The sequence below is a fragment of the Carlito syrichta genome, unplaced genomic scaffold (assembly GCF_000164805.1).
Source record: "Carlito syrichta isolate Samal-C Ts95f unplaced genomic scaffold, Tarsius_syrichta-2.0.1 Scaffold316274, whole genome shotgun sequence".
In the NCBI taxonomy this organism is placed as follows: Eukaryota; Metazoa; Chordata; class Mammalia; order Primates; family Tarsiidae; genus Carlito; species Carlito syrichta.
In genome coordinates, this window is record NW_007260370.1 from 481,221 (window position 1) to 501,163 (window position 19,943).

The following is a 19,943-nucleotide window of genomic DNA, read 5'->3' on the forward strand; positions in this document are numbered from 1 at the left end:
AAGTGTTTCTGTAGAGGTGGTCTGGTGGCAGCGTAGGTTCTTAGGGATTGGATGTCTGGAAAATATTTCAATTCTCCCTCACTAATGAAGCTTAGTTTGGCTGGGTAGGTTATTCTTGGTTGAAATTGTTTCTCTTTTAGAACTTTGAAGATAGGGTTCCAGGCTCTCCTGGCCTGAAGGGTTTCTGTAGATAAATCTGCTCGTATTCTAATTGGTTTTCCCTGGTAGGCAGTCTAGCCTTTTTCTCTTGCTGTCTTTATGATTTTTCCTTTCATAGCTACTTTGTTTAGGCAAATTATTATGTGTCTGGGAGTTGGTCTTCTCATTTGTTGTCTTGCAGAGGTTCTCTGAATCTCTTGTGTTTGAATTTTTTCATCCTTAATGAGATGAGGGAAGTTTTCTTGAATGATTTCATGAAATGTTTGTTCCTGTGTGGCTTCTGTTTCTCTTTCTGCCTCAGGAAGCCCAATTACTCTTAGGTTTGGTCTCTTGAAGTGATCATTCATCTCTTGCAGGTTTTGTTCTGTCTTTTTGAGCTTCTTTTCTATGCTTTTGACAGTTTGGGTAGTTCTGTGTTTTGGTCTTCGAGCTCTGAGATTCTTTCTTCTGCTTGGCTGATTCTGCTTTCCATGTTTATTAGTCTGTTGTTCATTTCCATCACTGTATTCTTTACTGCTGTCGTTTCTGAATCAGCTCCTTCCTATTTTCCTCTTGTCTCTCCTCAATTTTTTTAATGCTCTCCATCAATGTCTTGATGTCTTGGTTTGTTGCATATAACCAGTCATTCTGGGGACTCTTCATTGTTTGTGTTCCTGAATCTGTTTTCTCAGTGTCTGATTTCCCAGGGGTCTGTGTAAGACCACTATTCTTCTTTTGGTTTTTCTTCATTTGTGCGGTTTTTCCCCCTCCCTAGTTTTTCCTTCCCTCCACGTCACCGTCTTCTTTAATTCTGTTATTCAGGGGTAAAGGGATTGGTTTTACTTCTGTTTGTTCAATCTCCTATTCTTTATGTATGTCCTCTTACTTTGTTCAATTCTGAAGTTGCACTGTGGGGTGGAGGTGATCCTTTTTGCAGTTTTGAGATTTACTTAAGGGGAGAGCTGTGATTCAAAATCTGTCTGCAGGTCCTGGTATTCGTTGACAGGTGTGTGGATAATGTAGAACCCACTTCCCACTGCCCTGGAATCTGTCCGTGCAGTGAGGCTATAGGATTACTCCCTGAAATAAAATGTGGTTAGCAGAGGGGAGAGAATGGAGCAGATAGTGGGTTGAAGAGGGGAGTGGAGAGATAGAGGAGTAAGGGGGGAAATAAATGAGTGTGCCAACAAACAGACAGAGAGGCCTATACTGAAACAGATAAAAACAATAGACCAGAGCTACAGATGAACCAACTCTCATACAAAAAATAAAAAATAAAAATAAAACATATAGTGATGCTAACATACAAGCTAACCAACCACCTTGTTAGTGTGCTGTTCCTCTATACAAAGATATGGTTTACAGAGAGAAGAAAAGAGAAGAAAAGGAAAAGGAAAAAAGAAAAAAGAGAATAATACAGTAGGAACAAAATTAAGTCATTAAACTAATAGAATCAATGAAGCACACTCTGAGACATTTCATTTAAGTCCAATGTCCTTTCAAGTCTGATTTCTAGTTTTCTTTTCAAGCTGATAAATTAGTTTGCAGTTAGGGTCAGTTGCCCCTGGTCTGCTGTGAAGGACAGTTCAGATTACCCTCCATTTGCTTGTTTCTCCCGTTTCGGTGTTATTACCTTGAATCGCCAGCAGGTGGTGCTTTCTCAGCTGCTCGCCCCAGAGGGGGTGGGGCCGGACAGGAACAAGATGGCTGCCTGCCGCTGAGCAGGCAACAGGAGCCTTACGCCGGGTGGGCAGGACAGTCTCGATCGCAGGAGAGGTGGCAGCAATCCCAGCAGATCTTCCCTGAAGGGGTTTGATGTGGATTGCCTCGGGCCGGGTGGTGTGATGTGCTACCCATCACAGAGGCTGCGGCAGCGGCGGCGACGGCAGCGGCAGCGGGGGGGAGTGGCTGCGGCGGCGGCACTGTTTGCACCGCAGTAACTGTCCAGTCCGTTGCGATGTCCCAGCGGTGGCAACGGCCGAGTTCTGTATGAAGAGCAGGTTGCGATGTTGGGGTCCCCAACCCCCCGAGGCGAGAGTCAGAGACCCACTGCAGATCTCCTTTGCAGAGGGCTTCAGAGACCGGGTTGCCCCGTTGCCATCTTGCCGCTTCCTTGGGAGTTTTCTTAGTGGAAACCATTTTCATTTCAAAATCAATTTCTTTAGTAATTACAGAGCTACTTAGGTTAAGCATTTCTTCTAGAGTGAGGTTGGTACTTCCAAGAAATTTGGCATCTTCCAAAGAAAGGGTCCATTTCATTTAAACTGCTAAAAATTCATTTACATAAAGTTGCACATATTACCTTATAAGTCCCTCTGTATTTCTGTAGAAATTGGAATGGTATCATCTTTTTTCATGCCTAGAATGGGTAGTCTTTTTCTCATCACTCTGACAATATGTTTACTAACTGAATTAATCTTTACAAAAACCTAGCTTTTAATTGTACCAGTTTTCTTTATTTCAGTTTCTTCTATTTCAGTTATCTATTGGTTTTTCTGTTATCTCATTGATTCCTGCTCTTTATTATTTTAGCTATTTAGCTTACTCTAGATTAAATCTGCTCTTTTTTCTCTAGTTTCTTGTGATGAATGCTGACGTCACTGATTTGAGAACTTTCTTGTTTTCCAATACTAACAAATTAATGCTATAGTAGATACTTTAACTGCATCCCACAGAACTTAATGCTTTTTTTTTTTTTTTCAGTTTAAAATACCTTGCAATTTTCCTCATGTTTTCATCTTTGATTCAATATTTAGAAGCATATTGTTTCTTTTTTAAATATTTGCAGATTTTCCATCTATCTTTTTATAATTGATTTCTAATTTTCTCTTCAGCTTAACTTTTTAGGCTTCTGCTGTTGTTGCTTTGGTGAATCCTTTAGGACTCACAATACATATTTTTATTTTATCATAATCTACTTTCATGTACAGTATACAATTAATTGAATAACAGTATTCTGTCTTCTGACCTCTGTGCTACTGTTTTCCATATTCTCATTCTACATTTGTCATAAATCCTAAAATGCATTTTGATTATATTTGGTTTTAAGATTTAAAAAATAGAAAGCTTTTACATCTACCACATATTTGCCATTTCATGTGTCTTTCATTCTTTTGAATCGAACCAAGTTTCCATCTATTTGGATTCAGAATCATACAATTTATATTGGTTATTATTACATTCTTTTAAATGGTTTTGAGGTTTTTTTTATTTCCTGGGATGTAGTTATGTATATAAAACTGGTTTGGTCCTTTCAAAGTTTGCTTTTAAGCTTTGGTAGGCTGAATAAAGTCAGCTTTTCACGTAGGGTTAGTTTAGTTCCACCCTGAGGCATTACCTTTCTGAATACTCTTCCTCATACTCTGTGCCTTACATGATTTCTCCACTATGTTGGAGATGCGAACTATCTCAGGCCTGTGTGTGCTATAGAAATAGTTCTGACTTATTCTTTTTCAGTCAATCCTATCCAAGCCTTCCACCCATGCACTAATCAGTATTCAACTGGAGTTTCAGTAGTGGGACCTTCTGCAGACTTCTAAAACTCCAGGCAACTTTTGCTCTATGGTATCGTACCTTCTAAGCTGCAGATGCCATGGCTTCCCCAGTTCTCCAACTCTGACTCTTCAACTAAGGGAGACTTATCAGCTTCCACCTAAGTTCCCCTTTCATGTTCCAAGACCTAGAAAAATTTCTCTAGGACAGCTAAAGCAATTGGAGTGCACACCTTATTTGTTTTTTCTCCCTAAAAAATACTGTTCTATAATACCTACTGTCTATCTGCTGAAAACTATTGTTTCATACATTCTGTCCAGTTTCTTTGTCTAAGGTAAGAAGGTAAATCTAGACCCTATGACCCCAAAATGGCTCAAGCCAAGATCACTATTTAAAATTTTAAAAAGCAAAACCCCAAAAAAAGCCAATTTAAAAATTATGCTTTCATTTTAACATAAAAAACAGATCTACAGACCAAAACTTCCAGAGACATGCTAGGAACTCTTTATTCAAATACATGTCTATTTTATTTGACGATCTAGGTTGGTGAGTAGCAAAAAGTACACAGCTATAAAAGAAAGGAAATTCCCTTTCAGTCATAATTATAAAGATAATATACAAACATTTGAAAAGTATTCAAATATTGCTACAATTACTCAATGTACCCTGCTGTTTGAGTAACTGCACACCCAATATGAAGATATGATGCATTTTATCTTAAAAACAAACAAGCAAAACCACTTACACACTTCCTAGCTATGGCTCTACTGACTTAACTGGAAAGGATAAACACTCCTACTACCCCAATTATGATCCCCAGATACCATTTCACCCTGAAAGAAATCACAGTTCCAAGGAAAAAAGTATCATACTCTGAGTTTGGTTCAGAAACATACAAGATTAGTAGGTATATTTTGTTATACTTGCTATCTAGTAAGAAAGCTGTCCAAGATTATTACAGCTATCACCAAAGGACTTGGGAGCCAACCAGAGGGGTTTCACTGACCAAAGATGGGACAATTTGAAAAGCAGTAAGAATAACATCAATGGATTGAAGGACATCAAATGCTTAAATCACTGAGCACATACTGGAAGTAAAAATTTGTCACCACTGAATCTATTAGAGAACAAATCCTGAGAGTAAATAATAACATAAAGGGAAAGAATCAAGTATATAGTCTGCCTTTATAGATGATTTGTACAACTGTATGAACAAATAGCAGATGAGAAGTTTCTTTTTACTAAAATGCCCTAGAAAATAAACAGAGAAAGAAAGATAGAACCACTATCTATACAATAACAGATCTAGGCCTTGAGCACTACTAGCTGTCAGTGACAGAAACAGTCACTGAGGTTTCACCAGACAGAAAATCATCAGTATCACCTATGAAGTAGTTTTGCTAAAAATGAAAAATGAACCTGAATTTGATCAAACTTCAGTGAACTATCCAATTTAGAGAAAATCTGAGGGTTAAAAAAAATGCTAAAGACAATAAGGATGCAATCAGAAAAATCCAGCATTTGGAAGCTACTGTCTTCAACAAATAAATGGCAACAAAAGAGAAGCAGGGTAAGAAAGTGAGGGCAGCTGGGCTCGGTGGCTCAGCCTGTAATCCCACGCTTTGGGAGGCTGAGGTGAGTGGATTGCCTGAGCCTGTGGGTTCGAGACCCTCCGGGGCAAATTGGCGAGACCTCATCTCTACAATAAATCAAAAAATTAGCTGGGCGTGGTAGTGCACGCCTGTAGTTCCAGCTACTTGGAAGGCTGAGGCGGAAGGATCACCGGAGCCCAGCAAATCAAGGCTGCGGTGGTCGGGAGCGGCCACTGTACTCCAGTCAAGGGGGAGAAAAGATTAATCCATCAATCACAATCAATCATTATTTGAATCTTAAAGCAAACAAACTATAAATATCTACAGTATGCTACCATTTGTACAAAAGAAAAAATAAAATATGTTTATGAATGTGCTTGTAAACATACAGAAGATCTTTGGAAGAGCATAAGAGAAACTGGTAACATGGTACCTGTAATGGAACTGAATGATCAAATATCGGTTGGGAAGGAGGTTTTTGTATCTTTCAAACTATGTGAACGCTATTACCTATCATAAAAATAAATAAATAAATAAACTGTGTGTTATTGCAACTACAAAAGTTGCCCACACTAATTTATCAATTGAGTTCTTAGAGAAAATGCTTTGAATTAGAGAAATGACAGGAGCTTTTATTAGCAAAAATAATGTTATTACCTCATCATATGTGTATCTGTAGTCGGCTTTCTTTGATTTGAGGTCCCATAAAACTACTGTTCCAGATTCAAAGCCAATTAATAGCTGTGATAAAAGAAAAAGCCACATTACCCAGGAATGATATCAATTATAAACCATTTATTTGATGACAATAAAATAACTACTGTAATCAATATGCTTTGAGTATAAACTTATAATATAATTAGACATTTGCATTCAATGATAAAAAATGGATTTTAAAATTGCATGGCATATTTATATGACCCTGATTATTAGAGACTCAACACACAACTCTTTTTTGAAAACAAAAACAATATCATCATGAAGACCTAAGTGCACATCTTCACTAAATAACAGATTTTAATAACTTACTAATAAAAATTAACATTTACAAGTACTTTAAAATTTATAAATTTTCAAATTCTACACATTATCAGGCAATCTCATCTATTCCATCTGTATATTGATCAGTTATAAATCATATCCAGCCCAGATCCTTCTCATTCGATTTAGACACACACACAATTCCGGTGGCCACATCTCCACTCACCTACACAAGAACTTCAAAGTAAATGTGCTCCAAACTGAAGTAATTATATTTTATACTCTGCTTCTCTGGCATTCCCTATTGCAGTAGCTCTCTCGCCATTCCTTATCACATTTATTCAGCAGCATAGGCCAGAAATCTAGGAATTATCCTTATCTCTAGCCTCTCCCCCAACAGGCAAAATCACCAAATAAATTTAAATTACTCTCCTATTAACACTCTAATTTACTTCCCTCCATCTTTATTATCTCTTTCCTAGTTCAAGACACAAAGATTCCTTTTCTGGTCTCTCTGACTCCAGTCTTGCCCTTATTTTACCTCAATTCATATTGTAGCTACAGTAATAGTTCTAAGATATAAACCCGCTAGGGTAATGCATGCTTCTATTTAAAACTGTTGAATTCTTCAACATTATTTGTAGGATTAAAGTCCCAACTCAGTAATATCATCTACAAGGTCTGTCATGGTTAGACCTGTTTACCTCTCCAGCTCCATTCCAACACATTCCAGTATCTCCTTAAGTTCATGCTCTCTCTTACCTTTGAGCCTGTGCACATGCTGCCTCCCTAGCTGCGCCACTCCATCCAAATGTCATCCTCTTTACCCGAATAGTCCTACTAATCTTTCAGATGTTGCTTTAGCTATCACTTCCTCTGGGAAGTCTTCCTTGAACGACCAATTGTAAGTCAATATCCTTTCTATGTGCTTCAATAACACTCTGTACTTTTTTAATCTGAAGGACCACTACATAATGTAACAATGGCTTTTCCCTTATTTGAATTCTTTTGCAGACTATTAATACTGGTGTATTTGGGCAAGGATTAGTTTTATCTTGTGAACTACAACACCTCTAACATAAGACACAGGGCCTGTTATGCTGTAAATACTTAATGTTTTATAAATGAATGTATTTCAGAATGGAATTTATATTCTTGCTTCATAAACTATATGCACTGCCCATACAACCTCTGCTGTACCCCACCCCCAACCCACTATTTTACAAATCTCAGTATTCTGTTTGAAACTTCCTCCCCTTTCATTCACTGAGCAATCTTCTATGCATTTTCTAAGTCTAAAGTCAGTGTTGCTTTCTTGGTTAAGTCTACTCAGCCCCTCAAGACAGACTAAGATGCTCCTTTTCTTAAGCTCCTATATGCATTTTTGTCTCTATTTTTCTAATATCTAATATACTGCCTAATACATAGCAGATACTCAATAAATATGTTTAGTTAACATAAAAATTATTAGATAGTTTATACCTGTTCATGTAATCTGGGGATTTGAACACAGTCTGGAGTAGACACAATAATTCTAATAAAATAGAAATTTAGTGTATTTCAGACTAAGGGGCAGTGGGAGGGCTGTTACTAAAGCTGACAAAATTAGTTTTCCCACCTTGGTAGGAAATATAGTCAAGTTTCTTAACCTAAACTCTTCTTTCTTTGGCAATCTGAGATACACCTTTTTGGAAAAACTAGTATTTGTTTGCTTTTCTCTTTTTCTAGTCTTTCCAAATACCTTGGATATATGATATGGCATTTTCTCATGGGAGATGAGAGGAATGTCAGGTATAAGAAAAAAAAAAGGAAAAAGCACAGTATAAACAGCACTGCATTGATCAGGACACAGGTAACCTGAGTTCTAGTCCAAAATCTGCCATTTAGTAGCCATGTTACTTTAAGGAAATAATTTTACCTATCCAGATCTTAACAACTTAGAGAGTTATAGCAAACTTTAACCTCTCTAGACAGCTCCAACGTTCTAAGAATGTTAGAAATATGTGCCAACAGGGTAGAGTTTTATGCCCATAATCTTCTGGCTTCTTAATTCCTTTCTCTACAAAAGCAATTATAAATATTTAGAAACAAAATCAAAGATACAGTACTTAATTAAACTTAGCAATTAATTAAACACTTATTCCTACTAGAATCTTTTACAACTCATAGAGATGTGACTAATTTCCTTCTAATTTTCTTTTATAAAAAGCGTTAGTGGGCACACTAAATATAACTACCCCTCTCTACAACATGAGTAACCAATCTGTACCTAGAGGGAAAAAAAGTAGAATAAAGAGTACTCTTGGGTTGAAATAAATCAATATTCAATCCCAGAACCACCTATTTCTAGCTCTCTATGCCTCTAAAAATCACAGTATCACTTAATCTTTGCTTCATTCATCCATAAAACAGGGAACATTTAACTTACAATTGTTGGGAGGATCAAAGGACACTGTATATCAAGTGGCCAGCACAGTGCCTGATGCATAAATTCAGTAAATGGTAGCTGTTACTAATGTAAGTAAGTTTACACTAATGCCTACTCTTCCTTGACCAAGACTTTCATTTACTGTAGTGGCATCCACTTGTAAGGTTAGCTTTGAAGGAACTTGCCCTATCACTTTATATCTTTTGTCAGTGTCAAAATGTCACCAAGATCTTTGGAAATAGGAAATATTAGACAACATAACTTATTCTAGAATACAAGTATTTTTTTTAAAGTTTGAATGAGATTAAATCTTGGAACTAAGGAGAATAATATAACATCAGATTTCAAAAATAATGAGAATGATATAAATAAGTTATATATAGTTCATTCATTCCATAAATAAAATATACATTGAGTAGTTACTATTTTTACTGTATGTTGCATGCTATGGAAAATAGAAAACTGTGTAAATATTCCCATTGTGCTAAAGGAGTCCTTTCAAGCTCAGGGGAACTGAAATATGCAGTATATTTATATATAAGGCAATATTTGATAAATATCATAAAATTCCATAACTAAAGTACCAATAAATGTGAGAGAAAGCATTTTCTGTCAGAATTATCAGGGAGGACAACATCTCAAAAGATATATATTTAGTCTGGGCCTCAAACTGTGAGTAGGAATTTAGCAGAGAGGTGGGAGAGAATTCCAAACAGAAGGACTCACATAAGCAAAGGTATGGAAGCAGCAAAGAGCAAATCATGTTTAAGAAAATGTAACTGCATCAGCATAGCACTCAGTATTCTGAAAGACAGAGAAATCTAGGGCTATGCTTTAAGAAAACTTTGTTAGATACTACAGACCAACTAAAAATTTTTGAACAGGAGAACATTAAGATTAAAATGGCACTCTTTATAAAGATTGAACAAGAAATGATTCAAAAATGAGTTGGAATGCCTTGAACTCCTACGGTCATTATGAGACTGAATGGAGAACAGACATTTTAAAGGAAGGATTGAAACGACTCAGTAACTGTGTCAAGGTGGAAGGGATATTTTTGATTCTCCCATCATGTCTCCCACCCAAAAGCTTGTCTTTTAAACAAGCATCTAGTATAAAAAGAAAACAAAGTGAGAATCTATGTTACCTTACACTTGTTTTATGTAAAGTTTCTTTCAAAGCATACAATTCTACATTATGAGCTACTTCAAAATAGTCCAGTATCTTTTTGTTTTCCCAGTGGCAAACTAAGAGAACAACATTAAACAATTTGCAGGCTTGACTTATCCCACAAAGAGGAAAGACAAAACATAGGTAAACTCCTGTACAAATTCCAGGGGTTTTCACTTCGCTGATTTCTGATAGCAATCAAATTCCTAGAATTTACTAATACTAATATCATAAAATTAATAGGCAGAAAAATATTATTATTAAATAGAACTACCTGGAATACTGGTTTGTATTAGGAAAAAAGATTCACAGAAAAAAATTATTATTTGTCAATGTATTAACTAACCTAAATTAACAATTGCTAGATACTGACTGTATGAAACTGGTTTCAGAGTAGTTAAAAATTAAACAGCATTTTTAAAAATTAGTACATTATTAACTGGGGCTATTTATGAAATAAAATTTAGGGGAGATGAGCTACAACAACGCAAACATAAAGCTATCTGTAATAAGCACTACAAAAATTATATAATTAAAGGGTTAAAAAGACTCCAAAACAAAAAAAAATTTTGTCAGGATTATCAGAAAATCAGGGAAAATATTCTGAATAAGCCAAATATAAATTAACAATTTGTAATTGCACTTATTAAATTTTACTTATTTTTAGGGGTTTTTCTGTCCTTTATCACTGTAAATGTTTCTAATTCTTTCAACTGTTCTTCATAATAAATAACAAGTATGAGTTATATATGATGCACAATCTTTATTTGCAATCTCAACTCTGCGGATAAGTGTGGTCCTAGAATAGTTTGCTTATATACCAATATAAAAATTCATACATTTAAATAATAAAAATATATATTTTAGAAAAAATTTTACCTTTCCCTCGTCCATTGGATTATCACTAATATGGACAACAGGTCCTGGGTGAGATTTAGATGACCTAAAATTGAAAAAGTTAGTAGGTTTTTTTACTTAATTAAAAATTTCAATATGACTGCATATTTTAAAAAATGGAAAGGAAGTTATATGTATAAAGAATGAAAGCATGTCAGCAAGTGATCAATAACATATGTATAATTCTTAATATGAATCAAAGCAGAAATCAGGGAAAAATGGCTCTCATATTGATATAAGTCAGCAAAATCTACAATTAAGTACTCCTTCTGTATAGGAAAGAATCTTCAATTCAAAGATCTCAGCACAAAAAAATCTATTTTCATGGTAGAATTCTCAAAGTTAATATGTTTTAATAATATAGCACCTAAAATATCACTATGTTATTTTACTCAATTCTAGTCTCCAATTGGCACATCTCATTTTGGTTCTATAGTTCATACCAGAAATAGAAAAAAATCCATTGTACTAAAAAAAGAAAATCAACAAAGTAATGCCACCTCTACCAGCACAGAGAAAAAGAAGCTATTCAGATGAGAATAGGCTGAACTGATGCCTATACAGGAGAAATAAGTGTATCTGTATCCAAAAACTACAAAGTAGAAACCACTCTACTTTATAAGACTGTCTGTGAAACTATACAGACACGAGCACCAGGCCTTACCCCTTAGAAGCGGCAATCAACTCAAAGAATAGACCATTAAAACCCACACTACCAAGGGACTGATATACAATAATAATGTCCTTACTACAGGAAGAAAAACCAGAATTAATACACTATCACATCCATACGAGTACATTTCTTAAGAGATACGTCCAAAAATTATCCTATGCTCAAAAAGATGTGAATATTGTAAATTACAATAATATAAGACTATTTGTTTAAACACAAAAACAAAAAGAAACATTGAAAGTGAGCTTGCCAATATCCTTAAACTTTGATTTTTCTGTCACAGCAATATAAGAAAAAACTTGCAGAGATGGGTAGGATGCAAAAAAATTTTAAGACAACGTGAAAGCATGAAAGATCCTCAGGGCCCTATAATTCAAACTAGTTTTGTTTTTAGTATTAGTAAATATCATTCTTGTATCAAAATTAAGTAAAATGAAACTTAAAATTTATTCTGTAATATGTTAACTTCATCAAACATTTAGTTATATTTATTGATTATTAAAACATATCAAATAGTAGATAGACCAGTGGTTTCCAAATACTAGTAGCAACACATTTGTGGGTCATGACCAGCATTTGAAAGAAAAATAATTAGAAGACCAAAGTATAGAAAAAATTTTCACTTAGTAAGAATGATTATTTCATTGAAACTTGTGTAACAGTTTATACAAATATAAACACATGCATATATAATGTGTGCATACCTGTACAGATATACATAAAGCATTAAAATTTACAAATAGTTATGTCAATATTAAAAAAGACATATAACATCAAGGACATCTGACACATTTAACTTCATATAGATTTGCTGATCGGTTATTATATGATATACAGTACTGATACTTGCAGATGTAAAATACTTGCTCAAACTCACAGTTCAATGGCTTTATTCCACATAATGACGTAGCCTGAGAGTGTGAAGGACTCCACATTGACAATATGTATATTACCTCGTTCAGTGCCCACATAGAGCCACTTACTCTGGAAAGGCAGATGGCAAAATGTAACCCTGCGAGAGAAAATATATCCAAAAAGGAAATTTGAAAATGTCTGGTAAACTTTACTGTAATTTGAGAAAAGCAAAAAGAATATGAAACCATCAAGATTTATCTTCTAATTTTGATTAATATTTAGTTATGCTAATTCAATGTATATATCAAACACAAGGCTTCACAGTAAACAGACACCATGTCATGATAGGAGATGAGTTTTGAAGTTATAATGGGTTTCAAATCTGGCTATGTCAGATTTGACATAACTAGTTGTGTATTAACTGTGTAACCCTGGGCACATCACACATTTAATCTTTAGACCAGAAGCTATGATTCCAAAATCCACATCACCCCTGGGAAGTATTGCACTTCTCAGGAGTCACTAAGCACATTAATCCATTTCAGTATCTTCTTACTACTCTTACCAGGCAAAATGCTCCTCCTCCTCCTATTTTTTCTTCTGTGCAAGATTCAGTTCAAATATTATTCATGTTCAAATTGATATCCCAGTACTTCTGTATCTCTATCAGGTTTGCCTTATATGATAGTTATGGTCCGTCTTCCTTACTAACTTGTGAGTCTCTTGAAGGACGGAGATGCCTTGTACTCAGCCTTAGACAATGGTTCTGAAATATGTTTAAACTATTTCTTCCTATGTCCTGATGATATGGAACACCTTCATTAACAATATGTAATAATTTACATGCACCTACTAAAATTTCTTATCATTCTAACAATTTCAGACATCTTTTTTATCAGTTTCAAATTAAAGAATAAATACTATCTTCTCCTTTCTGTAGCATTTACTTTTAGTAAAAAAAAAAAGTTTTAGCTTGTAAAAATGTATAATGCTCATTTTTCTACAGAACAACTATTTTGTTTCTCAGAACAGACTATCATTTTAATGAAACAGCACTTTAAATAATACACAATGATATTAATCACTGCCAGACTGTTGATACTAATAGTAGGCACTGAGCAAGATAAAGCATATAGATTATTTGCCATTTCCATTAACACATAATTTCATTACAGATGAAAACACTTATCAAATAAATGTATAGGCAACTCACATTCTCATTCTTCCATATATAACGTTCAGTTAGGTAAATACTTAAGCTGCATCTATTCGTATTTTTGTTGAGTGTTTGATATGATAAAATGTCTTCTTTCTAAAGAATTCATGTAAATTTAGGAAAGTACAGACATGTCTATGGAATAAACAAAATCATGCCGCACCTTGTTATTTCACAAAGCTCACTTTCTCAATATCAGCTTCAATCTTATAACTTTTTCCTCTCATTCAACTATAAAACCAACTTACACTACCAGGATATTTTATGCATCTTTATGTTTTCCAGAAGTGAGAAGAACAAACTACTTAGAATTTAATTATTTTGACAAGGAACTTAAACGTTCACTTAACTATCTTGGCATCAACACTTTATTAAAGTCCCTAGAATAACTCATATGCTTTTTAAAAAATATAAACCAAAAGAGAATATTTGTACAAAGTACCACCAAACTTAAAAATTACAATACTCTGCTTTAAAACTGTCCTCATCATTTAAGTAAACTGAGAAGAAAGCTGATTTTTTTTAACTATGATTAACTCGAGAATTTCTTTCTAAAATTTTAGATTTGGGGTGTACATGTGCATTTCTGTTCCTGCATTGAAATGCAGCAAGAAAATAATCTTCAACTTATGTATATAAGTTTACAGTGACCCAAAAATACCTGCTTATACTATAATGTATCTTGTTAAGATAATGGTATTCATTTAATGATTTAAAGTTGAAAATAGGATAAGAATCTAACTTTCTTATAATTGTACAGAAGGACTTTTGTGGGGTATCTCTTTTCTACTTTTGGACGACACATCCAGCAATGTCTACATATGGTGCCCTTAATATGACAATTTGCTTCATAACTTTATGCGTCTGAACAAAATGGGAAGTCCCTTTGCCCTTTGTCAAAGCAGAAAATCCCTACTAATCCTGAATATCTGCTCATACAGGCTCTTCTTTTAACCCTTTACCTAAAATTCCCAAAACATGATACATGCTTTTTCCAGTTAATCTTTAACATTCTGCATAGAAAATTTCATTACAATCATATTATGCTTTCCACTGCATTGTAATTTGCCATTTCATCTCCATTAGTCAATTATAACTTCCATGTCTCTCTAAATTTATCACTGTAATTGCAATGATCAGAAACTCATTCAATGTTTAGCAAACACTGCTAAACAGGAAATAGAAAAGAAACATTATTTGGTAAATTTCTTAAGTTACTTGTGCCTTATACTGTCCTGTTACAAAATGACAATTTAAATTTGAATTAACATATAATGAATAAATAAATGTGTATACAAATATTTAAAATAGCAGTTAGCTGAAAGCAATTTATACATCAGTTCAAAGCATTATTTTTTATTTGCAGTCTCACATATGCTTTCAGATAAATTGTCATAACTACTTTAGAAAAATCTTCACCATATCCATAACTCACAAGTATAATATGAATGTTTCACAACATAACCTTCAGAGGTCTTTGAAAGTAGTTTTACATTTGTATTGATTTATTATATTCTTAATTAGCTATATCTCAATTTTTATAAAATGATTTAAAGCTTTCAGAAATATGTCCAAATATACTTTGGAAGGCAGAGGTGAGTGGATTTCCTTCCTGAGCTCAGGGGTTTGAAACCAACCAGGGCAACACAGCAAGACCTCATCTCTACAATAAATCAAAAAACTAGCCGGACTTGGTGATTCATGCCTGTGATTCCAGTTACTTGGAAGGCTGAGCCAGAAGGATCACTTAACCCCAGCAGGTTGACACTGCGGTGGCCATGAGCGTGCCACTGCACTCCAGCCTGGGCAACAGACTGAGACTCTCACTCAAAAAAAAAAAAAAAAAGAAAAGAAAAATAAATATGTCCTAATAAATCCAATATTAGCCTTTCTTATGAAATGAGATCTTAATATAACAGTACGAACAACTACCAAATAAGTGAAACAAGTAAAATATCAACAAGCAAAACAGTGAATATCAAATAGGGAAATAGTATATATCAACTACAAAAATAATAAATAACAACATTTGAAAAAACTGTTCCCTGCTATATAGGGAATTTCTTAGAGATCTGTTTTTAGTAATCTTGGGGAATGAAGATGCCAGGATATTATACAACAAATGTTATGATAAACTGAAATAACCTGGTACTCGTGATTAACAGTTAAACTGTACTTTTCCATGAAAAGTCTGATTATCTTTATTTTAATTTTCTATGAGATTTCCGCTATTGTACTTTACTGGGTAAGTATATTCTAAATATCTTACAGTCTATGGCTTACGTATTTTTTGTTTTTTGAATCAGAGTCTCACTCTGTCACCTAGGCAGGAGTGCAGTGGCACACCCACAGCCACCACAACCTCGACCTGCTGGGCTTAGGCGATCCTTCCGCCTCAGCCTTCCAAGTAGCTGGAACTACAGGTGTATGCTACCACGGCCGGCTAATTTTTTGATTTATTGTAGAGACGAGGTCTCACCAAGTTGCCCAGGCTGGCCTCGAACCCCTAGGCTCAGGCAATCCTCTCGCCTCAGCCTCCCAATGTACTGGGATTATAGGCTTGAGCCATTGTGCCCTGTCCCTCTATGTGTAATCTTTACTTTTTCCACTAATAGACCCAAAACCAGCACAGTGCTTGATTTTCCATGGAGTACTATTTGGTCCTTGGCCTGTAGTAAAGCTTTTTCTTTTTTATTTTTTAAGAAAAAGAGTGAGTAAGAAAAAGAGTGAGATGGGAGAATAAAACATTTTGATCAAGGGATTTTTTTTTTCATTAACCCAGAATGCCTGGGGAGTTACAGCACACTTCCATCTGTAAAATCTTGGCAGCAATTTTCTAGATGAAGATGAAGGTTTTATTTTTCCTTTTCCTGACTTACTGTATTAGAGAGGATTTCCAAAACAGTATTCAATGACGTTGATAGTTCTAATTTTTAATAATAATGCTTCTAGAATTTTACTCCTAAGCATAAAGTAGGATATTCTTTTAAGATCAAAATTTTACCCTTACGAGTTAATTATCAGTTATGGAAGTTATATTTTAATTGAATGTCTTTTTGGCATCTATTCAGATAATCATGTCATTTTTTTATCTCCTTTTTCATGTTGATTTAATCTATGACATTAAGAGTTTCTAATATGGAACATTCTTGTATACCTGTGGAAATTTTTTAATAAGGTTCATAATTCTTTTATTATATTGTTAAAGATGATTACTGATGTTCTTGAAGAATTATCTAAACTGATCTCACTTGTGAACTCACTTATGAATACTAACATATTCTTGAAGACTTATCTAATCTCACTTATGAACTTGTATTCATATAGCTTTTTTTCCTTTGTTGTTTTCAATTTAAGTATCAGAACATGCTTTATTCATATAATTAATTTAGTAAACTTTCCTTCTGTTCCTTTCTCTCTTTTCTTCCCTATTTCCTTCTTTCTCTCTCTTCCTTCCTCCCTTTTACCTTTCTTATTATTCTAGGGCAGATAAATTAATAGAGGAATTATGTTTTATGAATATTTTCACAGTATGCTTAAGCTTTTCAGGACTAGAATGTTTTAGTAAACAATTCTTAATTATATTAATTTTTATGGTTATTAGTCTTTTAGGTTTTCCTATTTCTTGAATTAATTTTATAATTCAGCCTGTCATCAATTTCATTAAGATTAGAGGCTTGAAGCCGGGCTCGGTGGCTCAGCCTATAATCCCGCGCCTTTGGGAGGCTGAGGTGAGTGGATTGCCTGAGCCCGCGGGTTTGAGACCCGCCTGGGCAGCGAGACCTCATCTCTACGATAAATTAAAAAAAAAAAAAAATCAGCCGGGCGTGGTAGCGCACACCTGTAATTCCGGCTACTTGGAAGGCTGAGGCTGAAGGATCACTGGAGCCCAGCAGGTCGAGGCTGCGGTGGCCAGGAGCGGCCACTGCACTCCAGTCTGAGCGACAGAGTGAAACTCCAACTCAAAAAAAAAAAAAGATTAGAGGCTTGTTATCTTATTGTATTCTTGAGTACTTACACTCATTTTTTATACTTAATATACTTTCTCATTTTACCTTATTTCTATTAATATGGTTTGTCAGAATTTGATCTAATTGTCTTCTAAAATAAATTGATCTATTAGTTTTATCTTTATATCTAATTTATTACTATTTATTTCTATTTCCTCTTTCTACTTTTTTGGTTTGATTTCTTGAGTTAAAATTAAAATTTATTTACTTGCCTAAAAATAAGAACTTGGAAAAAATGTAATGAGAGAGACAGTGATAGAGATGAAGGACAGAGAATGAAGATTTCAGCCTAAAAATTATAGGTTGCTTTGTTTTGTCTGTAGAGAAAGTAGGAGAAGACGGACAATGAAGGGAGAAGTAATTATTAAAGGCATAACTGAATAAAATGTTCTGGAACTAAAGTGTATTTACATCAAAAGGGTTAACTCTTGGCATAATTCATAGAATTAAAAATACCATTGGTAAATTGTATTCTGATGACATTATCATTTGTGAAATAACTCAGAAAATATAACACTTATCTGACACTCCCATTCCCACTAAATACCCAACTAAATATCCAAAGTGATGGAAATCGAAAAAGATGATTAAACAAGACGGAAGAAAGGTCAACTTAATCAGTAGTCAAAATCACTGTAAATGTGTGAAATTCATGTACTAAAATTTTGAGATTTTCAGATTGGACCTAAAAAACTCAGTAAGGGCAGACATGGTGGTTCACACCTGTAATTCCAGCATTTTGGGTGGCTGAGGTGGGAGGATCACCTGAACCCAGCAGGTCAAGGCTGCAGTGGTCATTAATGTGCCATTGTACTATAGCTTGGGCGACAGAGTGAGACTCCAACTCAAGAAAGAAAAAAAAAAATTACACATAGAATTAGCCCGGAGCAAATATTCTTATTTTTCTGTTTGAAGACTTTCCCTCTTAGTAGCTATCTCTGAGGTAACCAACACAGTGTGTAGAGTGTCATGCCTTCTTTCTAGAGATGAGGGATTCCCCTTTTTTTGTGCAAAGGCAAATAGGTGTATAGCCAATCAGTCAATGAAAATTCTTTGAGTACTGTATGTTAGGCATTGGAACTACTGCTATGGATAAAATAATAAACAAAATATTTGAAATTTATAGTCTAATAAAGAAGACAATCAAGTAGCCAAGGCAATTACTTGGTAAGCATGGTATATTCTATTTTGGGGAAAGAGAATTACAATATGCGATAATACAAAACAGGCACAAAATCCAGACTTTAGAATTTACAGAACTGGTGAAAGAAATGACAATAAGACTTTAAAGAAGGGGAGTTAGCCAAGGAAAGAGAATCAGTTGTATGCTCTGAGCAAGGGAATCAGTCACAGGATGGTATCTTTTTAAAAATTGAAAATTCAGAGTAGCTGAATTATATGCATAAAGAGAAGGGAAAAGTATAGTGAAATGAGCTTATGAAGATATGTAGGAGAGTCACAGATTTTGCAAGACCTGTAATACTAAATATTTATGAGTTTCAATTTCATCCTGAAGGCAATGAAAAGAACAGTGGACACTGGTGATCTACCAACCACCCACTCCTCAGTTCACACCTCCTTAACATTACCCAGATGTTCATAAGAGTGTCTACATCTTGTTAACTTACTCAAATGCTTTGGGAGAAGCTGAAACCAAAGTAAGTTCCAGATAGGAACTTAGGCCGAACCTACCAAGGTAATTCTACTCATTTGCTAACATTTTAAATCAAGTAATCCAAACCTAAAGCCAATAAAATGATCTCCGTATCCAATAGTAAGGTCGAAAGATATGGGTTCTCAATTACATCTGCAAAATCCCCTCACTGCAGCACCTCATTTATTCTTTGACCGAATAATTGAGAGGAGGTATATGTGATAGCAGGGGGTGGAAATATTAAGGACCATCTTATAATTCTGCCTACTACAGTTTGCCCTTTAGCCTCCAAAGATTTATGACCCTCCCAAATGCAGAGTATAGATGGTCCTCAACTTACAATGAATGGTTCCAGTTAAGATTCTTCAACAGTGCAAAAGCAATATGCATTCAGTAGAAAACATACTTAAAATTTTGAATTCTAATCTTTTCCAAGGCTAGTGATATGTGTTACACTACTCCCTTGCCATGCTGGGCAGCAGCAGTGAGCGGCAGCTCTCAGTCAAGCTCCTGATCACAAGGGTAAACAACTGATGTCCTACAGTGTACTGAGTGGTCAGATGATTTGGCTAATGCAAGTGTTCTGAGAAATTTAAGGTCAGTAGGGTAAGCTATGATGTTTGGTAAGTGCATTAAATGCATTTTCAAGGACATTTTCATCTTAAAATGAGTTTATCAAGATGTAATTCCATCCTAAGGAGAATCTATACACAACCCCAGTCCCACATATCAAGGTCTCAACCAATTATAACACCAGTGCAAGTCCAAAATCTCATCAATATATTATCAGCTAAAAAATCTGAAATCTCATCATCTAAATTTGTTGCAGATGAGGAT

The 19,943-nt window shown here is 34.7% G+C and overlaps 1 protein-coding gene across 3 annotated transcripts in view; it reads right to left on the bottom strand.

The window, feature by feature from the left end:
• The window catches only part of STXBP5 (syntaxin binding protein 5), a 199,214-nt gene that overhangs the window by 134,254 nt on the left and 45,017 nt on the right, over positions 1–19,943 (bottom strand). For all 3 annotated transcript variants that reach the window (XR_505382.1, XM_008074019.1, XM_008074018.1), the window contains exons 5-7: positions 12,249–12,383; positions 10,681–10,744; positions 5,880–5,963 (exon numbers count right to left, since the gene is read on the bottom strand). Coding sequence is in view for 2 of the 3 variants with exons in the window: in XM_008074019.1 (XP_008072210.1) it covers positions 5,880–5,963; positions 10,681–10,744; positions 12,249–12,383 (283 nt within the window). In the remaining variant the exon portion in view is untranslated. The remainder of the gene's footprint in view (positions 1–5,879; positions 5,964–10,680; positions 10,745–12,248; positions 12,384–19,943) is intronic.